At 44.1% G+C, this 21,597-nt stretch overlaps 1 protein-coding gene across 1 annotated transcript; it reads right to left on the bottom strand.

The window, feature by feature from the left end:
- Positions 1 to 18,575: 18,575 nt before the first annotated feature.
- LOC148294380 (uncharacterized) lies at positions 18,576 to 19,985 on the bottom strand. The gene is made up of 4 exons (XM_088253733.1): positions 19,449 to 19,985; positions 19,097 to 19,323; positions 18,966 to 19,014; positions 18,576 to 18,650 (listed from the first exon to the last, which is right to left on the bottom strand). The coding sequence occupies exons 1-4, from the start codon at positions 19,983 to 19,985 to the stop codon at positions 18,576 to 18,578; spliced, it is 888 nt and encodes a 295-aa protein (XP_088109859.1).
- Positions 19,986 to 21,597: the final 1,612 nt, after the last annotated feature.

Raw genomic sequence — 21,597 nt, forward strand, 5'->3', positions numbered from 1 at the left:
TTGGTTGCTGGAAATAAAAGATTCTTATGAACCAGGCTTGGTGTAGGTAGGCCTGAGGTTTTAATATGTATCCAATGGGGCTCACATTTGGATATGTTATAATAGACACCCATTGGAACAACTTGTATGAAGAATGCATTCCCATCTTAGCAGTACAAGTGTACGTTTTGGGCCTTGCAAGTTGACTGCCGAAAATAGACTGGAATGTATGGTGTGCATTTTGATGGGCCCACGGATTGGGCTTGACTTCATCAATTGATACGTTTTAGCAGTCCATCTTGCAGTTCAGAATCTCTTCTTTCCAACCACATATAAATTGGGCCAATACAAGTTGGGAGGAGGAAGATAAGGCCGAAACAAATTGCTAACTCAGTCTGCTCATTTTTGCACCATTTTGCATCTTTTCCTATCCAAAGCCACCATTGCTACCTAAGGCCCAATGAACTGAATGATAAACAGAAAAGGGATTAAAAGCACAAGTTTAACTCAATAGCATAACCAAATCATAAGCTAGAGGGGTACAAACTGATATACAATTATGAACTGATCATAAACCCCTTTCTTCAGTCATCACACCTCCTTTCTAGTTGTTGCATGCACTCCAGCCATAACCTCCTCTCATTGAAGCCATTATTCCATGTAAAGTACATACACAAACAAAACCCCAAGTCTTTACTTCATCCTCCTACCTCTAGAACTCATAAACATCTCTAAGAGTTATACCTATAAATACCATAGCCTTCAAATTCTCAAGCTATGCATTCCATCACCATAGTCAAAGCCTCATTAACCACAAAAATCTCATAAAAGCCTTCTTCCCAAGCTCAAGAATAGCCAACACCAAGGAAACACATGAATTCTCATTTGCCAAACTTGTGGGTCTTTAGCTCCCACCCCTCATACCTCTTTTGCCAAGCCCTTTCTTAATTTTGTCTCAAACTTTAAATATCTTTTGCATTTTGTTGAACAAAAAAAAATTCAAAAAAAAAAAAAAATTCAAACATGGGTTTGGATAAGCCCCAAATCGTAGGGTCTCACACTATGCTTGTTTTCAAAACAAGTTTTAAACACCCAGGAAGTCAAATTAATTGTTCCTAATCTTATGCCTAGAGAAAAGGAAGGGATCATGATTCAATAAATAAGGGAAAAGGATAATATTATAAAGGGGAGGAGGAATCCAATTTGAATGAGGATTCTTCCATCTCAAATCTCTCTCATAAGGACTCTATAAAAAGGAGGAGATGAAAGAAAAGAAGGAGGCAATACAAGAGCAAAGGGAGGGCTGACAGATTTCTACAAAGAGCAACAAGCACGGGATAAAGAAATTCGATATGAATTTCTTTGTTCATTGTTCTTAAAGGTAGCAAGACAGTGAGATTTCTCTCACAGATGCCTTGAGCATCCAAAGCCACAAACAAACAGCAAAAGAAGAATAGCCCATGATGTGGGGGAGAACCCACCATGAAGTCAAAGACAAAGGGGGAAGGCAACCGTGAGGCTGTGAAAAAAAAAGGCTTATGAAACAGAGCAAACCAATGCTCCAAATCAATGAAATTGGCAGTTTCAATCCATCATGGGTGGCGACCCGCAAATCAAACAAATGGATGGCAATCCATGTTGGGTGGCAACCCACAAATCAATAATGCTCCGCCGAGTGAATCTCCATGCTCTGCCGAGCAAATCTTCATGCTCTGTAGAGCGAACCCCCATGCTTGGGTATAAAACCCACAAATCAAACAAATTGATGGCAATCAATGTTGGGTGGCAAACCACAAATTAGATTCTATGGATGATAAACCCATTTTGGGATTAAACCCATCACCAACAACAATCAATTGATGATATTCTTGCTGCCAGCAAACAAGAGGAAATCATGCCTTTTATTTGGTTTCAGCACCATGGATAAGGCACATAAATATCATTAGAAAGTCTCAAGCAAACAACATAAAGCTGTTGTGATGACAATGATCCACCAGCAAGAAAAAATGTCATTTCCCTTTGCCCATGGCAGTCAAGAAGTCATAAAGAAGATCTCAATTGCTACTGTCAGATGGGATGAAGTCCGCCACTTTGCTACAAGTTTTGGAATTGCTAAATTCGTATATGCTCCACTAAGTCACATACACGAGGCCAGGAGGAATAATGGATGTTTAGAAAAATAAAAAGAAGATGGATGATTAAGCCCTCTCTATTATGTGCGGGCAGCTCTGAAAGCCAATTCAAATGACAAAGCAAGTAATATAATCGGTGAACAAGTATTTATAAAATAGCTTAAACACACCACCTAATATGGCATTCAAGAATTCCCAATACAAGGCTGCTGTCAGAGGGTCCAATTTATTCCATTTGCTGTTGTTAGCATCAAGAAAACTATAAAGATGTGATGTAGGTTCGGTTCTACCAATTAAAAAAGAGACTAATTTATATTTGCTTTGCCAAGACCAGGAGGGGTGAAGGCAAATAAAAAAGAATTGGATAGAAAGCTCTTGTGGTGATTAATCCACCACATGAAAAATCAAAAGGAAAGAAGCAGCACAGTGCCTTCCTTTTGTGATACATCATGTCTCAAACTTTCACAGGCCCACATACTCAAGGCAAGTTCGAGAAAGCCAAAACACAAGGCTTCACTCCTGGAAGGATCTCCATCTCAAGTACGTCTACAATGGTAGTTTTGCTCAAATTCAAAGCTAAGTCAATCAGGGACTACCAAATCAGTTGAAGTGGGGCTTCATGGGTTTGTTGTACAAAGTCACAAAGACCATGCAACAAGTCCGGGAGCCAACGAACAGTCTAAGTTATGCCTAGGAAAATATTGGCTATCAAGTGAAAGGAAATATCTCAAGACCTGACGTCTCTAATCTCGCATCTCAAGATTTGATGGTATTACATATGATGGGCTCATCCCATTACAAATCTCAAGCTCAATGGAATTGTCCATTAAAAATCCGATTGGCAAACAATTTGTCCGAGTTCTTAAATTCACAAATCATGGATTAGTGGGTTCAAATCCAAAGCACCCATTAATTCCCAAGGCATCAAATGAAAGCTCATGAAGTGCTGTAAAATCACATCAAAAGCTTCATCGGTGTAAAACCACATCAAAAGCCTAAGTGGTACAAAATCACTTCAAAAGCCCCACTAAGAAATGTGGGAATCAATCATTGTGGCAAGGAAGCTATTCAAAAAGGAGTGTCAAGCGACTCAACCATGTTGTGACAGTGACTCCAGTCCAAATAAATGATTGGTCATGCCCCGAGCATCTAGCTCAATTTCAAAAGATACCAAAGGAGCATCAATATGCATTAACGGGAATCACAAAAGCCCATTAATCTCAAATCCTCCAAATCATGCATGGATACAAATGCATGTGTCAATGATCAAATTAAATTAGCGAGTTCATCAAAATTGCCCATTAGTTTTCTTTGATATTGATGATGGAAAAATGGTGTAAAACCATTCCAAATTTTCTCATGGGTCATCTACCTTTACAAATTGCAATGAGATCACATTCAAATTTCTCAAACACAAATGCTTAATTAGTGGGCCACAGTTACCCATTAATTTCCAAATCAATTTTGAACTACGCTGGTTTGATCCCATCAAGGGTACGTAGGCACCATACCAATAGACGCAATCGCAACCAAATTCGAATCCTTGGTTTATTCTAACCAAATTCGCCAAAACACTTTTCCAAGTGCAAATGTCAATTTTAGGAAATTAGTGGTGTTTAAACCCAAAATGAACTGCCAATGAGGACGAGACACGTGGAAGAAATCGAGCTTGGTCAGGGACGCCCTCGGCACCCTACCTACCGATCGCCCCATTAGGGCAACACCCTCTCGTGGGACACGTGGCATGCTCCCCAGCGACGTCCACAGTCCCACATCGAAATTATCAACAAAATGCACACCTCCCAAGGCCTATAAAAGAGGCCAACTACCTCAAAATAGAGGTAATCAGAACTTACGGCATACAAGCCTATTGATCTGTCAGTTGAACTTTCTATTCCCGAACTTACTTAAGCATCGGAGAGCCTTCAGCCGGTACCACACCGGTGCCCTAGGTCTTACCGTGCGTTTGCTCATATTGCAGATCACGTTGACTACCGAGGCACCAAGAATACCGAAGGCATAAAATTACTAAGTTGACCCTCAAAGTCAGAGAACCACTTTTTGGCGTCAACAATTTGGCGCCGTCTGTGGGAAACGATAAAATCGACCCTTTATCCCAAACACATGGGGACCACTGAAAAAACTGCGTTCCTACTGCAGGACGGGATGCCGTACGGTATGCCAAGCGGGGTTAGCCCTGCACCACCCCCATATACCCCGGCAACTAATCCACCTGTACTCCAACCCGCTGAAAATGCGGAGCTTTTAGCCCAAGTCGTGTCCCTTCGGCAGGACATGGCTAGGTTACAAGAACACAACAATTTCCTCTCATCCAGGGTGGACGAAACACAACAACTGCTAAACCAGCAGCAAACGCAAAATATCCAGACCGATCGAACTTCCGAGAGCCTACAGACTCCCCGTCGGCAGAGGAAGGGCAAGAAGGTGGCAAAGGCAACGCCTGCGCCGTCAAAACAATTGGTAGTCCCGGCACCAAAAAATAAGCCCCATGTGCCGAAGAAGGTCTATTCCGATTGCCGACACAGGTTGTTAGAGCGAGAAGTCGAACGGCAGACCGAATGGCAGGAATCGCCGATCAGGATAAATGCCCACCTGGACGATCCCCGACTGAGAAACATGGGGAGGAAGTAGCCGATATGGAGGATACAAGTCTTGGAATCAACGGCAGAGTCTGACCCAGAGTACGCTACTTCCACCAATCGGTCATCGTCCTACCGTTCGGCAACGCCGACGAAATTCTCTGAAGTTAACCCTATCAGGTCCCAGCAGCGATCGGTGCATCAAACCGCGGAGGAGATACCGGACAGGGACCTGATCGGTTCATAATTGTATATCATTTTGTACCCTTCTAGCTTATGATTTGGTTATGTTTTTGAGTTAAACTTGTGCTTTTAATCCTTTTTGTGTTTATCTTTCAGTTCATTGAGCTTTAGGTAATAATGAGGGCTTTGGATAGTAAATGATGCAATCCATGCATGTTAGGGCCTAATTTGGATGAATGGATGAAGAGCTTAAAGACAAACTCAATTTTGGCTACAGTCCCCTGTCAGCCCAGTTTCGTAGGTCATATTGCAAGCTTTGTTTCAGCAACCTACATAGCTCGGATGAGGCCACATTCTTCATGAAAGTTGTTCCAATGGGTGTATACTATAACATATCCGAAATTCAGTCCCATTGGATAATTGTGGAGTCTGTTACCTAGCAAACACAGAGCCATGCTCAGGATGGATTTTATCAGCGCGCAAAATGAGTTAGCAATTTGTTTTGGCCTTAACTTCCTCCTCCGACCTTGGATTGGCCCAAATGATATATGGCTGGAAAGAAGACATTCTGAACTTCAAGTTTGAGTGCTTAAAGTCTTAATTTACTTAAGGGAAGCCCAATTCGTAAGCCCTTGAAGTTGCTGGTCATGCTGACCTCAGGATGAGCTATTATTTCTGGTTGGAAGCTTAGTCATGGTGACATGAAGATGAGCTAGGGCTGCTGGTGGGATTTATTAGTGAAGTGCATCAACCATTTCAGATTTTATAATGGAAGTGTTGTATGCATTAGTGAAGTGCATCAACCATTTCAGATTTTATAAAACAAGTGTTGTATGCATTAGCCATACTTAATTCAGATTTTCAGCTTCCTTAGGCCTATATATAGTGAGGTTTCCCAAGCTTGTAAACACACCCCAAGGGGGGGAGCTCTCAAACACTTCTCTAGAGCTCCCTTCCCTTCTCTCCCTCAAATTCTCTTAGTTTTGCTTTCTAGCTCTCAATTCTAGCTTTCTTTAATGTTTTCTTAGTTGTAATTTATTTTTCTTGTAATGTACATTCTTTCTTAAGTATTCAAGTTTAATTAGTTTCCAAGTTTCAATTATGGTTTTTGTTCTTATTCATTATGCTTATAAGTTAATATGCTAGTTTGAATGATTGATCACCATTTAGGCTTGCATGTTAGCTATCTTGGTTTGAATTAAGAGTATACACCATGCTTTAATTCGAATTGAACTATGAATAGGAAGAGTATGTATGGACATTCGACAACAGGGATTAGATACATGCTTGGTTGTTTAAATTGTTCTTCTATGCTTAATGGGTTCCTAATGCTTAATTTTAGGTTAGACAACAAATGATCAAATTAGGGAATTAGGAACACAAGGTTATGACCACACACCATGGCTTAATCATACTTTAGCTAGAATCAATCCATTAATCTAAATTGAACTTGGGAACTTATTTGCTTGAGTTACTTATTTCTTTCTTCCTTGTTTTATGTTCTTTGTTTTTGTTTCTATTTTGTGTAGGGAAACTAAATTGGATCATTCAATCACCAATCCTCATGGGATCGACCTCGCACTTACATACGCTATACTACCGAACGGCTCGTGCACTTGCGAGTATCACAAGTTGAGGATGCAACTGAATCCATTTTGGTGCAGCTGTATTTACGCAACAGGACCCTGTCATTTGCCTCCTCCTTCAAAGGGTACAGAAGATGGAGGACGATCGAACTCGTTCTCAGGAGCCAGACTGGGGAAGGCTCCGGCCAAGACCCTTCACCGAACACATAAGGCGCTCCCGGCAAGACAGAGACGTACAGCCCCTACGCATAACCCCTTACACAGGAGTGGAGGATCCACTGACACACCTTCATTCTTTCCAATCGGCTGTAGGGTGCCGAGGGCTAAGCGACGAAGGACTGTGCCTTCTGTTCCCCTCTTCGCTCACAGAAGCGGCTCTGAACTAGTTCTACCGTCTGGAACCAGGAACGGTAGATTCCTTCGACGAGCTAAAACAGATTTTCCTGAACCATTTTATGATTCAGACGGACAGACTGTATTCTGCCGATGATCTGTATACCATCCGGCAGAGAGATGACGAACCATTGCGTGAGTATGCCGCACGATTCAGCCATGAATACTCGAGATGTCCAGATACCGATGACAGGGCAGCCTACGGCGCCTTCAAGAGTGGCCTACGGTCCTCACACTTTCGGTATCTGGTACCCAACAACAATTGGCGTACCTACGATGAACTCATGAAGCAAGCGGCAATCCACGCCAAAGCTGAATACTTCAACTCGAGGGCCGAGCCGTGGGCTCGGCAGAGCGAACCCATACAGCAGTCCTCCACGGCACAGGCATCGCCGTTCGCGCCAGCAGCGCAAACTGCCGGATTACCTTGAAAGCCACAAGGGCAAAGATGCCGGAAGCTCCCAAAAGGGGCATTCCAAGAAAAACAAGAGCAGGTACGGAAGGGACAGCTACCGAGCCATACTACCGGCGCATAACCAGGGGACAAAGGTGTACACCCTGCTCAATACCTCCTACGAGGCGGTGCTGATGAACGAAAACGAGATAATCCCGAAGCCATCGTTCCGAAAGCCTAGTCGGCAGGACGGCCGGGACACAGGAAAATTCTGCCGATACCATCAGCAGAACAGCCACAATACCGAAGACTACATAAGCTTGCGAAAGATCGTCGAACGGCTAATTCGGGAAGGTAAACTGGATCAGTACATAGCCGCACGCGAAGATGCCGAAAGTCAGGTGGGAACCCATCACCTTTTCTGAGGAAGAAGAGGAGGGGATCATCTACCCGCACTACGACCCTATGATAATCCGAGCAGAGATTGCCGAATTCGATGTCGGACGAATTCTGATCGACACTGGCTGTTCGGTAAACGTCATCTTCGCCGATGCATTTAAAGAACTCGGAATAGATGATAGCCAGGTCAACCGGCGACTCTCGCCTCTCCTTAGCTTCTCGGGAGACTTGGTCTAGCCGATCGGCAGTGTCAGCTTGCCGATCGCCTTCGGCACAGCCCCACGAAGGACTATGGTCTACGACCAGTTCCTTGTCGTGGACTGTCCGACGGCCTACAACGTCATAGTCGGCCGAACGGCACTCTCGGCGATCAAGGCCCACTTATCCCCCCACATGCTGCTCATGAAGTTCCCAACCTGCTACGGCACGGGGGCAATCAGGGGCGACCAGTTGAGCGCTCGGAACTGCTACGCCACGGCACTGAAGTCGACAGCCCATCAAAAGCAGAAAGAGACCTTCACGGTCGCAGGCTTGCCGAATGGCAATGAACCAGTGGACGATCCAAGGGAGGAAACGCCCACTCCGGTGACACAACCTGCCGAGGATCTCGAAACGGTGGCGCTGGACGAGCGTCAACCGGATCGGTGCGTGAGAATCGGTACCATGTTAAACGCCACCCTCCGTGCCGAATTCATCCAGTTCCTTCGGCAGAACTCAGAGGTCTTTGCCTGGTCGTACAACGATATGCCGGGCATATCCCCTGATGTCATCAGCCACAAGCTGAGCATCTCACCGGCGTTCAAACCTGTTAGGCAAAAGCGCCGATCCTACGATGCCGAACGGTATGAAGCTATGAAGAACGAAGTAGACAAACTCATGACCATAGGCTTCATCCGGGAGGTTGTGTACCCGGACTGGTTAGCGAACTCTGTCATGGTTCGGAAGGCAAAAGGTGGACGGCGCATGTGCCAAGACTACACAGACCTGAACAAGGCTTGTCCGAAGGACAGCTTCCCGTTGCCACGCATCGATCAGCTGGTTGACGCCACTGCCGGTCACGAACTGCTAAGCTTCATGGACGCATACTCCGGATACAACCAGATCTTCATGCACCCTTCCGATAGCGAACACACGGCGTTCATAACAGACAAAGGCCTATATTGTTATAACGTCATGCTGTTCGGCCTAAAGAATGCGGGGGCAACCTACCAGAGGCTGGTCAACCGAATCTTCGCTGAGCAGATCGGCAGTACAATGGAGGTCTATGTGGATGACATGCTAGTAAAGAGCCGAACGGCAGGAGAGCATCTGAAAAACCTATCACTCATGTTCGGCATCTTGAAGGATTACCGAATGAGACTCAACCCAACGAAGTGCGCCTTCGGCGTATCTTTCGGGAGATTCCTCCGTTTCATGATCAGCCAGATGGGTATCGAGGCAAACCCCGATAAAATCAAGGCCATAATCGACATGGAGGTGCCGAAGACACAAAAGGACATCCAGAGCCTTACTGGGCGAGTAGCAGCCCTCACTCGCTTCATCTCCAAAGCCATAGACAAGTGTGCACCGTTCTTTAAAGCCTTGAAAGGGGGCAAACATCATATAAAGTGGACTGCCGAATGTGATAAGGCGTTTCAAGACTTGAAGGACTACATGGGCAGAGCTCTGCTACTGTCAAAACCCCTCCCTGGGGAAATACTCTCTCTATATCTATCGGTATCCAACACTGCCGTCAGCTCAGTACTAATACGGAACCCGGAGAAGGCAGAACTGCCGATTTTTTACGTCAGTAAAGCCCTACAGGGGCAGAGTCACAGTACCCTCCACTTGAGCAGCTGGCTTTAGCCCTGGTCGTTTCTGCCCGGCGACTGCGACCTTACTTCCAGGCCCACACCATCAATGTCCTAACCAACCAACCTCTTCGGCAGGTTTTTCAAAAGCCAGAAACATCCGGTAGGCTGGTAAAATGGGCGATTGAACTGGGAGAGTTCGACGTACAGTTCAAACCCAGACCTGCCGAGAAGGGACAAGCCATAGCAGACTTCATCGCCGAACTGACACCTTCGGAGGCATCAGAACCTGAAAAAACCCTCCGTAGGAAAACCTACTGAACGACAGTCGTCTCAACCAGTCAACTCCTGCCTGGATCCTACACGTGGATGGCTCGGCAAACCAACAAGGGTGCGGAGCTGGCCTGGTACTCACCGCTCCCGATGGAACCAAAATTGAATATGCCATCAGGTTCGGCTTCTGAACGTCCAACAACAAAGCCGAATACGAGGCACTTTTGGCCGGCCTACGGCTCGCCAGAAGCATGGGGGCCATTCAGATCAGCATCTACAGCGACTCGCAGCTGATAGTGAACCAGGTAATTGCCGATTTCGCAGCGAAGGACGCGTCAATGTCGGCGTACCTCACGGCAGCACACCAACTGCTAAACAAATTCCAGGCATACGAAATTCGGCAGATACCAAGAAACGAGAACAGTCATGCCGACGCCCTCGCTAGGCTGGCTTCGGCAATCAACGACAAAGTGGGCCGAAAGATCCCCGTCGAGATACTGACCCTACCGAGCACCACCGTTGCTGAGATCTGCGCTATAGAGTATAACGTCACGTGGATGTCGCCTATTCATGCTTACCTAACAAACGACACCCTTTCTGGAGACAAGGCCAAGGCAAGACAGCTGCGTTACTGATCGGCAAGGTACGTCGTCATCAACGATGTTCTGTACAATCGTGGCTATACCACCCCATACATGAAATGCATCACCGAAGAGCAGGGCGAATATGTCCTTCGGGAGATCCACAGTGGAGTCTGCGGCAATCATTCTGGCTCCAGGTCCCCGGCAGACAAGGCCTTTCGGTAGGGCTACTATTGGCCATCCATGCACAGGGATGCAATCGCGATGGTAAAGAAGTGCGACAAGTGTCAACGGTTCGGCAATATCCCGCACCTGCTAGCCGAACCCCTCACCCTGATCGTGAGTCCATGGCCGTTCGCACAATGGGGACTCGACCTAATCGGTCCAATGCCGCAGGGCAAGGGACAGGTTAAGTATGCAATCGTTGCCGTGGACTACTTCACAAAATGGGTTGAGGCCGAAGCCTTAGCCACCATAACGGCAGCAAGGGTTGAAGAGTTTGTCTGGACCAATATCTGTTGCCGCTTCGGCATCCCCTACGCCATCATCACTGATAACGGCAGACAGTTCAATTCGGAACTCTTCAGGCAGTTCTGCACTCGCCTCAAAATCAACCTGTTCTTCGCCTCGCCAGCTCACCCTCAATCGAACGGACAGGTAGAGGCCGTAAACAAGATTATCAAGAAACTCTTGAAACGGCAGCTCAACAGTGCTAAGGGCGCCTGGCCGGAGAAGCTTCCCGAAGCTCTGTGGGCCATTCGAACGTCCTACCGAACCTCAACAGGGGAAACTCCCTTCAGCCTTGCATTCGGCTTAGAAGCCGTTGTCCCAGTTGAAATCGGTGAGTCTTCCTACCGAACGGAAAGCTTCGAGCCGAAGGCAAACGAGGCTGCACTCGCGCTGAGCCTAGACTTGATCGAAGAGCGTCGAACGATAGCCAACCTTCGGAACGAAGCATACAAACAGCGCGTCTCTCGGTATTACGACTCAAGGGTCAGACCCCGCTCCTTCAGAATCGGAGACTGGGTTATGCGCAAGGTTTCGCTTGCAACCAAAAACCCAACGGAGGGAACCCTCGGACCGTCCTGGGAAGGACCCTATGAAGTCATCGGCATCCTTCGATCCGGTACCTACAGGCTCCGAGGCACAGATGGGAAGACCCTCGGTCACCCATGGATTGTGGAACATCTTAAGAGTTATTTTAAATAAGCCCCCTAGCCAACGGCAGGATGGAATTTGTATTTTTGCCTACGGCACATATATATGAAAGGAGATTGTCCAGAATTGTACATGTTTGGAACGTTGTAGCCTACGGCATTTTTTCAAAAAAATGTTTCGGTAGGGCCCATTATATACGAGCCACAGCAATATTGCCTACGACAATTAAAAGCAACACGCTAGTGTATTTACTACCGACTCCAACTTAACTTCATCTATTTTCAAGTTTTTTGGACAACACACATTGGGTACAAGCCAACGGCAGTACCGTGCTCTGGAATTACCTACGGTATTCTCATCACACACAAACTACTTAAAACCAGTACGGTACCCTAGACTTGCCCACGGCACCTCTATAGGGAAATGGTTATTAGAATCTAGTGCCTACCGACGGTACCACAACTACTTTGGGTGTGTCTACCGAAGGTAGAGACACTTTGCGAATCCAAAGCAAACAAACTCCTAAGTGGCCAACGGCCCAATCGGTAATTATCCTAAGCAGTTAATAGCCTACGGCAGTAACAAGCATGGATGCAATTCGAACATAAAGTAATCAAAAACGCACAAAGTTTGATAAAAACAAATATTACTTAAATTAAAAATGCCCTCGGCATTAAGGTGTTCAGAAATTTTGCCAACGGCAATAAGCAAATACAAAACAATTAGCAAATTTTGAAAGGACTCAGGTTTCGGCACCAGGAGCGGCGTCAGGAGCGGCATCAGGGGCCCCCTCGGTATCAGGGCCATCGGTGTCTTCTGGGGCGTCCTCCCCTTCATACTCTTCGATCATCTCCTCAGTGACACCTTCCGGCAGAGTAGGGGGATCGGTAGCGAAGTTCAAGTTGAGTTTCTGCCCTGGGTTGAACCGCTTGAAACGGTAGATGAGGTCCGCCATCTCAGAAGCCACCTCATTATCCAGGAGAGTGGTAAACTCAGCTGAGGAACGGTAGCCCCTAATGGCTTCATCAACGGCAACCTCGATCTCCGCCGCCTTCGACCGCTCGGAAGGCTCGAGTGCCGCCTGCACAGCCCCCTTAGCCTCCTCGGCATCCTTAGCCGCCCGCTCTGCACAGCCCCCTTCGCCTCGTGCGCTTGGATCTGCCGTTCTGCAGCGTGCATAACATGAACGAGATTGGCGTGGTCCTGGAGGGCCTTCGTTGCGTCGGCTACCTTGGCGTGGTCCTGGAGAGCCTCTTGGCACGCTCGACAGCTGTGATGGCCCTCTTCATGCACAGCCACATATACATCGACGCCTGAAAGGTGAAGCCACAAGTCAGTACCGAGCGAAGGATAACAACAACAAAAAGACAATGGGAGTCAAAAGGTTACCGTGGCCTGGAGACGGAAGGCGCGCCCCGCCTCTTCCCGAAGGGCCTTCTTCGGCAACTCGTCTATCTCAGACAAGTCCATCTGCGAACCCACAATCATGTGGTTCGCAAACTGGACCGTCTTTGAAGGACACGCCAGTGTGACTGCCTCGGTAAGCCCCCCTACGTCCTCGGCGGCGAAGATGGCCCTCGGGGGATCGGTAAGCCGCACCCGCTTGGTAGTGGAAACGGCATCCAGATCCACCTGTATGGGCCGCTTCCCGGAAACCTTGGAGGTAGCAGCCTCGGCTCCCTGATTCGGGCTGAGCAACGGCTCGTCCGTCGGCGCCCTTCTGCTCACAGGATCGGCATGGCGCTACCTCTACCGTTCGGAGAGGGGCTGCTCCTCGAAGTCAGCTTGGGCAACCCTCTCGGCAGAAGCCTCTGGCTGCCGTTTCAGCCTCTTCCTCTTGGCAGCCACTTGGAGGCGCCTCTTCGAGGTTTCGGACATCTTCTTAACCTCGACAGTCTTCCTGGCCTCAGACACTACATAAACGAAACGGTGGGATTAGCCGAAGAAAAAAAAAGAAAAAAAAAAAAAAGAAAAAAAAAAAGAGACAAAAGGAAAAGGTCAAGTGAACTTACTCTCGGCAAGGTTAGCTAGGCAGGCTCTGATGAGGTTTTCGGTAAAAAGGAACTGCGGGTATTCCCTGTCACCGACAGGAACTTTCAACCTCACTTTGTCTATCTGCCGAAGCTCTGATTGGGTTGCCGTGGGCTGCTTCAGTTTGCCTGCAAAAAATAACAGAACAGATTAGTCCATTGAGCGAGATATGTGACTTACCGATTGGCATGGTAGCAACCTACTGGCAATCTGGAAAGTGGTGGGGATGTGGAAGCGAACGGGCACTCCCGAGGGCGATTCCCAATCGCTAGAGAGTAGCACCCGCCGATTCCTCCAGGACTTCTGAGAAGTCGGCAGGGCAGCTAAAAAATGGCCCCTTTCGGAAGCCTTGAGACAGTTCGCCTGAACCCAGCCACCATGATCGGTACTCTTGGACTTGGTGATGCTGTATAGGTGGGAGAACTGCTCGGAAGAAGGCCCCTCCTCATCGGCAAGTCCGAATGCCGTTACAACCCCCATCAGGACGGCCCAGAAGTTCGGATTGAACTGCCCAGGGGCATACCCAATTTGAGCCAAAATCCTTTGAAGTGGAGGCTGCAACGGCAGCCTAACGCCCTGCTGAAGGACATCAGTGAAGAACGCAACCTCGCCGTCCTTGGGGTTGCTCAGGGATTCGGTAGGGCCCGGGATCCTCATCCCTACCGAATGGGGGATCATGTACTCTGCCCTAATCTTCGCCAGCTCACGGTAGGTTAGCTTATTGGGCGATAGGTAATCTACATCGAGCAGCTGCTCCCTCGCTACCCCCATCGGTACCCTTTGGTTCCCGCTGTTCACTATCGTTACCCTCGGCAGGGTAACTGGCTCGGAAGACTCTCCACGACCAGAAGTGGAAGCCTCCGGACGGTGACTAGAAGATGCCTCTGGCATCCGAGCGTCTTCCACCTGAGGTTCGGAATGCAGGCCCAACCCAGCTTGACGACCGTCACTATACACGACCGCCAACGGTAGGGGCTGACTGGTCATAAGCCCCTTACCGATCCCATGGGTGGGCGCAGGTCTGAACCTCTCGCCAACGACCTCAACCTCAGAGTCGTTATCACTCTCCGTATCTTGACCCGTCTCCTCACTTTCGGTATCCCTTCCCCTATTTGGAGACTCATCTTCGAACGCGTTGGGCTCACTCTCGAAGCCTGACTCGCTATCAGACATCTACAAAAAACAACGGAAGGAAACTGCAGGGTACTATCCTACCGATGCCTACGTCTCTACCTATGACAACTAGACTACCGAACCACACCCCACTTGCATAAAGTTCTAAGTCTAGTTCAAACCAATGAGGGACGTACGCATAATGAAAGGAAAGGAAATAAGAGTTACCGAACGGTACCTTATGTAAATTGAGGTGTAAAGACGAAAATCGTTTTGCCTTTCGAATGATCCGCCGAAAATCGCCTCTGGTACCGTTAGCTGTTGTCGGAAATCGCCTCTGATATCGTTTGCTCTCGTCAGAAATCGCCTGGACAGAGCTCTCGCCTCACTCACAAATGCAAAGTGAGTCTCGCCTCAAAGACCCCTCCTATTTATAGGGCGAAAGTTGCAACGGTACGCCTCGAAAGACCAAACGGCGCATTAATGATGCCGCTCTGCGTGATTTGACACGCCACGTGTCATACGCTGAGTGGAACCTCTGACAGCGCGCTGGGTACAGAAGACGAATCGTCACCCTGCCACATCACTCCTCTTCCCAGTGCTTAGATCGCGAAGGAATAGCCAAACTTGCCCAAGTTCATGATCGATCGGCAGCCCCCTCGGAACCACTTACACACGCAAGGTGCTACCGAACGGTAGCCCTCAAAGTGACGACTCTTGGGCTCCCAGACGGGGATTGCCGAACGGATCGACCTGATCCAAGGAACGGGTGCCGCCTTAGCCAAACTACCGAACGGTAAGGCGATCATGTAACTACCGAAGAACAAGCAAGTCCCCAACCGAGAAATCTAGACTGAGAACTTGGGGGACTCCTGTTTATACCCAAAATGAACTACCAATGAGGACGAGACACGTGGAAGAAATCGAGCTTGGTCAGGGACGCCCTCGGCACCCTACCTACCGATCGCCCCATTAGGGCAACACCCTCTCGTGGGACACGTGGCATGCTCCCCAGCGACGTCCACAGTCCCACATCGAAATTATCAACGAAATGCACACCTCCCAAGGCCTATAAAAGAGGCCAACTACCCCAAAATAGAGGTAATCAGAACTTACGGCATACAAGCCTATTGATCTGTCAGTTGAACTTTCTATTCCCGAACTTACTTAAGCATCGGAGAGTCTTCGGCCGGTACCACACCGGTGCCCTAGGTCTTACCGTGCATTTGCTCATATTGGAGATCACGTTGACTACCGAGGCACCAAGGATACCGAAGGCATAAAATTACTAAGTTGACCCTCAAAGTCAGAGAACCACTTTTTGGCGTCAACAAGTGGGTTAATCAAAATTGCTCATTATTTTTCTTGGACATTGACAATAAGAAATTCTCATGGGTCATCTACCCATGCAAATTTCAATGAGATTAAATTCAAATCTCTCAAACACAAATTCTCAATTAGTGGGCCACACTTACCCATTAATTTCCAATTGTTCCCATGAAGTCAACTACCCATGCAAATTTCAATGAGATTAAATTCAAAACTCGCAAACACAAATTCTCAATTAGTGGGCCATACTTACCTATTAATTTCCAATTTTTCTCATGGGTCATTTACCTATGAAAATATGTAAATCTCCAAATTGTCTCAAAGACACAAATTCTTGATTAGTGGGCCACACTTACCCATTAATTTCCAAATCAATCCGAACTACGTTGGTTTGATCCCATCAAGGGTATGTAGGCAGTCTAGCATGCTGATAGACGCAATCGCAACCAAATTTGAATCCCTGATTCATTTTTAACTAAATTCACCCCAAACACACATCAAAATCGAATCCCTGGTTTATTCAGCTAAATTCACTCAAACACTTTTTCAATCAAATTCATTCAAATTCCCTCATTTGCAATGAGTCATTTATTCATTGCAATTCTTTGAACTACTAGTGGCTTGATTCTCGCAAGGGATACGTAGGCACCCTGAGGTTCGACTTAGGGGTAGCTGCAAAACCAAACACACATGTTATGTTTCTTTATGATGGAATCAAAGGGTTTTCCCTTGAAGCAAGGGATTGTAATTAAGAGACTTGCGTCTCGAATGGGTCGAACCTAAAATAATAAAACCCCATTATTTAATTAGTGGTGGTGAAATTATGTTGGGAGGTTCACATTTTTCTTCAACACATTTCCAACTCAAGGAGCCAATGAGGAGTCCAAACAAAGCACTCCCTAAGATCCACCCTTTTTCATAGTGTTTCGGGCCTAGTTCTTGCTAACTAAGGAATGGGGCACATAAAGGCTTGATGCACTTCACTTATGGCAGCCCATCCAAGTCTTTTGAAGGAAAAATACCCCAACAATTACAAATTCACATGTTTTGGATAGTTATGAGAGAATTCTCGACGGAAATTACAACACATCTTTTTTTTATTTATGAATTTATGAACCATACCGTTATTAAAAAAAAAACTGGCAATACATGACAAGCATTGTTATAAAACATGAGTTTAAAAAAGCAGTACCTGTTGTAGCAACTAACCATGACAAGTGCTACTGTTATAAACAAGTTTTAGTAGCAACTAACCATGACAACATATTATAAAAAACAATGCAATTTAAAAAAAGTTTAATTCACCGACAACAAAAGAGTGAAATGGTCAAACCAATTATTCCAATAATGTTTTAATAAAATAAAAATAACAAATGAAAGATTTCAACCGAATGTGAAATGTCTCTACGCCCTTGGTGAAATAAACATCAACAACATTCGTTTTTTTTTTTCTTTTCTCTAAATTGGAATTACCTTCAACATGAGAAACCATTTCTCATGTTCTATGAACCAAGTGCATGCCTTCAATTCTTCGTCTCGAATTGCAATGACTTCATTATATATTTATGTTGGATCAAGTTTTTGTGTAATAGCATTGATAAAGTGTTTCAAAGATAAAGCCATTTTAGTGACTGAGTCAACAAGAACATTAGTAGTACCTCTTTTCTTTGGTGAGGGAATATCAGAAGGTGTTTGATTTCTTTTCTTTGGACAACTAGAGCTAGGTGAAACATCATCAATGAGAGAGCTCTCAAAACTAGGTGTATCACCTTCCAAATCAACAGTATTATTGAGTTCAGTCTCATGGGTCATAACCTCAGGAGCTTCTACACATGTTTTAGCACTCTCTCCAGTAACTCTATCTTTGCCACATAAATCCACTATATCATCCTAATTTGCAATTACCTTCCACCGAAGAGGTCTAGCATAACTATCAAGTAGAAAGTAAAAAATAAATAACCGTTTATTTACCACAAAAATTTTATTCATAAAAATATATAATTGCATATTAAATTACCTTCACATACTTATCCCAGACATTTTCTTCATTTACATTGATAATCTTTTTTGTTGCATCCCAAATGAATCCACTCTGACGTAATATATCACTAGCTATACCATAATACCTTTTCCACGTCTTAACACAATTTCGTATGTTATGAGCACTTACTTCAATATTGAATTGTGTAGACAATGTGGCAACAACGATGTTGTAAGCAATTGCTTTCGAACCACCATCTCTTTGACTGATCTAGCGCTCTTCTCGAAGTGTATTAGCTAACGAACGCTCCATTTGTATATTCCTACGGAAGTAAGCTTTGTCATCTCCTTCATTTTCATTACCTTGCTTGTCTTTTCTTTTCCTCTGCTTTAGTTAGTTAGTTTTTTCCGTCAACTTATTTATTTGAAATGATTATAACTACAAAATTAATCAATAGAATAAACATAAAGAACATAATAAAAACATGAAGCTAAATAATAAAGAACAATAATAAACAAAAACAATCAATAGACATGATTAAATGCTAACAATTCATACATAAATTTAACATGAGATAGTTCCAACTCAATTAACATATCATGCTTGGAAAATCATGAATTAGTGGCGCCTCGTGCTTGATAATCATGAAACATCTACATTGCTAATGTATCCCGAAAAGTAGTCCATTGATCAGTAACATGAACACTTGTGATCCTATTTGCATTACTCTTTAATATAGAATGATTTGATATCTCATGATCCATGGAAGCTAAAAACCCCAAATCTTGATATTGTAGCACATGGTCATTGTGTTGCCCGATTCGAATGAAGTTATGCAATACAAAGCATGCATTTATAATCCTAATTTGTGTTTTAATATTGAAAAATGATGGCTTACGCAATATACTTCATCGTTTTTCAAACAACTCAAATGACCTTTCAATTAAATTCGTTGCAATTGAATGGTGTAAGTTAAATAATTCTTTATAATTTTGAGGCCAATTGTTTCCAGTACATTCATATCTAGTTCCTCGAAAAGGTGCTAAAAAACCAAGTCCATTAGCATATCCCGCATCCACAAGATAATACTTATCAACAATAGAAAAAGTTTCAAAGAATTGTTAGTTATTTATACCTAAATTTTTGGGTATTTAACAAGTAGTATAATAAATTACCACTTGAAACTTGAAATGAATTATCTCTCGCTAAAGCATCTCGCAAAACACGAGCTTCAAAAGTAGAACCCTCCCATCCGGATAGTACATATATAAATTGTAGATATGGATCACAAACTCCTAAAACATTGGTGAAAATATCACCCTTTCTATTTCTATATCTTGGTCTATCCTCAGCAGACACCGTTACTGGAATGTGAGTTCCATCAAGTGCCCCAATACAATTCTAATGACATAGAAGAAGAAAAAACAAAAATCATCTTAAGATAAGTGGTAAATGTATAACATGAACATACTTTTTCATTTTGTCCAAAAAAAAAAATATTCTTTTTTCTTTAGTAATAAAATTACCTCAAACCACTTCCACTTGTCTCTTTCTGAACCACCAATAGCACATGGTTGAAGTTTCAAATATTCTTGACTTAATCTCATCATTGCACGCAACACATCATTAAATTGGCAGCTAATTGTTTCCTTAGAACGATAATAGTCAAAACTAATGACCCTGAACTTCAAGTTGTGAGCAAGTATTTTTAGGAATATAGCAATGGATTCCTCAATAGAAACATTTCTTGTCCGAGCCAATCCACATATTTCATGTAAAATCGTACATAAGCTCTTAAATGCATTCTTGCTTACTCGTAATGGTTCAATACAATCAACCTCCTTCCCATTATACAAACAGTTCAAGCGACATTGCCTTTCTTCATCCCAATCACGTGAAGGCACTTTAACCAAATAATTTTCATTATACCATGCGATAACAATAGCAATCATAGATGTAATTGTACCAAGAATAATTGTCATTTTCTTCCTGTTTTCTTCTTCATGTTTAGCACGCTTGCGACTTAAGTGTGTCAAGAAGTTATCTACATCACCACTAGCCATACATGTTTATATGCATAAATAATCTTATTATGTAATCTACTTAACTTAGAACCATAACAAAGGATGAACCAATTGATGTTAGATAAGACTATGGCATAAAAAACTCTATAAGTAAAATAGATCGGTTTGTATACTAATTCATAGTCATACTTATATGAAAATTGTGACTGCAAAACTCATGAAGTAGCTAAAGCATGAAGAAATGGACTACATGACTTGTCTTGTTATGCTTGGAATAATGTGCAAACTAGTGGAAGTCAATAAGCATACGAATTAAAACATTTTCAAACTTTTGAAGCATATCACAAAGGAGACATTCAAACTTCATTATGAATTTTGAGACATAAAAGTATCATATTATAAGAAGAGTAGAGAATGATGTCTGGATAGCTAAGATTGCCTTGATAAGAAGAGCCAATACTCTTGTCAAATTGAAAGGTAGAGAGGAAGAATACCAGAGATAAGGTATGCTGTCATCATATCAAAAGGATGAGTAAACTAAATAGCATACACAAAAGCTACTCAACACAACTAGATTATTGAAGGATCACTTAACACACTCATAATATTGTATAGCACTTACATACATAGAAAATTGTGCTCATTCTATTATCTGTTTTTCTTTCAGTAAACTTTTTCATATGGTCAAAGCTCTCTCAAATGCTAACATTTCACTCACTGAAAGAATACATGATATTCAATTTTTTCCCTTGTATGCAGTAGGATTACCAATGACAACTTCACTAGAAGAATACTTATTCAATTTTCCCTTTTATACAATACAACTATTTAGGACTAACAAGCACAACAATTTCTTCATGTCTTAAGGTGCAAAAATCTTTCCCCTATAAATTACTTAATGTAAAATAGCTATAATCCAACAAAAGAATCAATAATTGATCTCATTGATCACATAAACGGAAAAAAAAAACTTGTAAGCAAACAACATATTATATCAAAACTCAAATTCGTGTCCCCAAAATTAGAATCAAGAAACAACCAATGCAGCACTGAAAAGGAGAAATATATACACTCATCGATAGAGGAGAGAATGATAGCTCAAACTTTTACCTTGATTGAGAGAGTCAAAATACGCTTGTCAGATTGAAAGGAAGAGAGGAACAAAACCGAAGTGATGAGGCCTGCTTCCATCACATCAAAAAAGATGAGTTAAGAGACATTAAACCGAATGGCAACGAAACAAATGGAAAACTGAAGTTAGATTTGCCCATCTTCTCTCTCTGTTTTTGTCTCTCCTTGTAGAAGATGTAGATGAGGCCTGCTCTTTATTGAGGAGATTTGGGTGCGCAGAAAATCTCAATTCCCGCTCGGTCGAGAATTTCACAATTCAGTCTATTTTCATACAATTTCAACTCGAGATTTTGGATTGGGAAATCCCGAGATATTTTCCACGCATAATTTGCCAAATTCTAAGTTCAATTTGCCAAACAGAGGACTTTCCCTTTTCCACGCTTCAAATCCCGACTTTTCCTAAAATCCCGAGTTATTTTACCTCATCCAATGGATATTTCAATTAACTAACTATTGAAGTTAAATAATAATGGAAATAATGTCGTTTTAGATAAAGGTTCACGTATCGCACATTACCTCA

Source organism: Prunus avium, chromosome 5 (genome assembly GCF_965620075.1).
Source record: "Prunus avium chromosome 5, drPruAviu1.hap1.1, whole genome shotgun sequence".
Taxonomy (NCBI): Eukaryota; Viridiplantae; Streptophyta; class Magnoliopsida; order Rosales; family Rosaceae; genus Prunus; species Prunus avium.

Excerpts from the sequence above, each read along its gene's own strand:
- LOC148294380 (XM_088253733.1), bottom strand. The coding sequence starts at position 19,985 with ATGGCTAGTGGTGATGTAGATAACTTCTTGACACACTTAAGTCGCAAG. Across the intron at positions 19,324-19,448 it reads ACAAGTGGAAGTGGTTTGAG|AATTGTATTGGGGCACTTGA; the intron begins GTAATTTTATTA and ends CTATGTCATTAG. Across the intron at positions 19,015-19,096 it reads TCATTTCAAGTTTCAAGTGG|TAAGTATTATCTTGTGGATG; the intron begins TAATTTATTATA and ends TTCTATTGTTGA.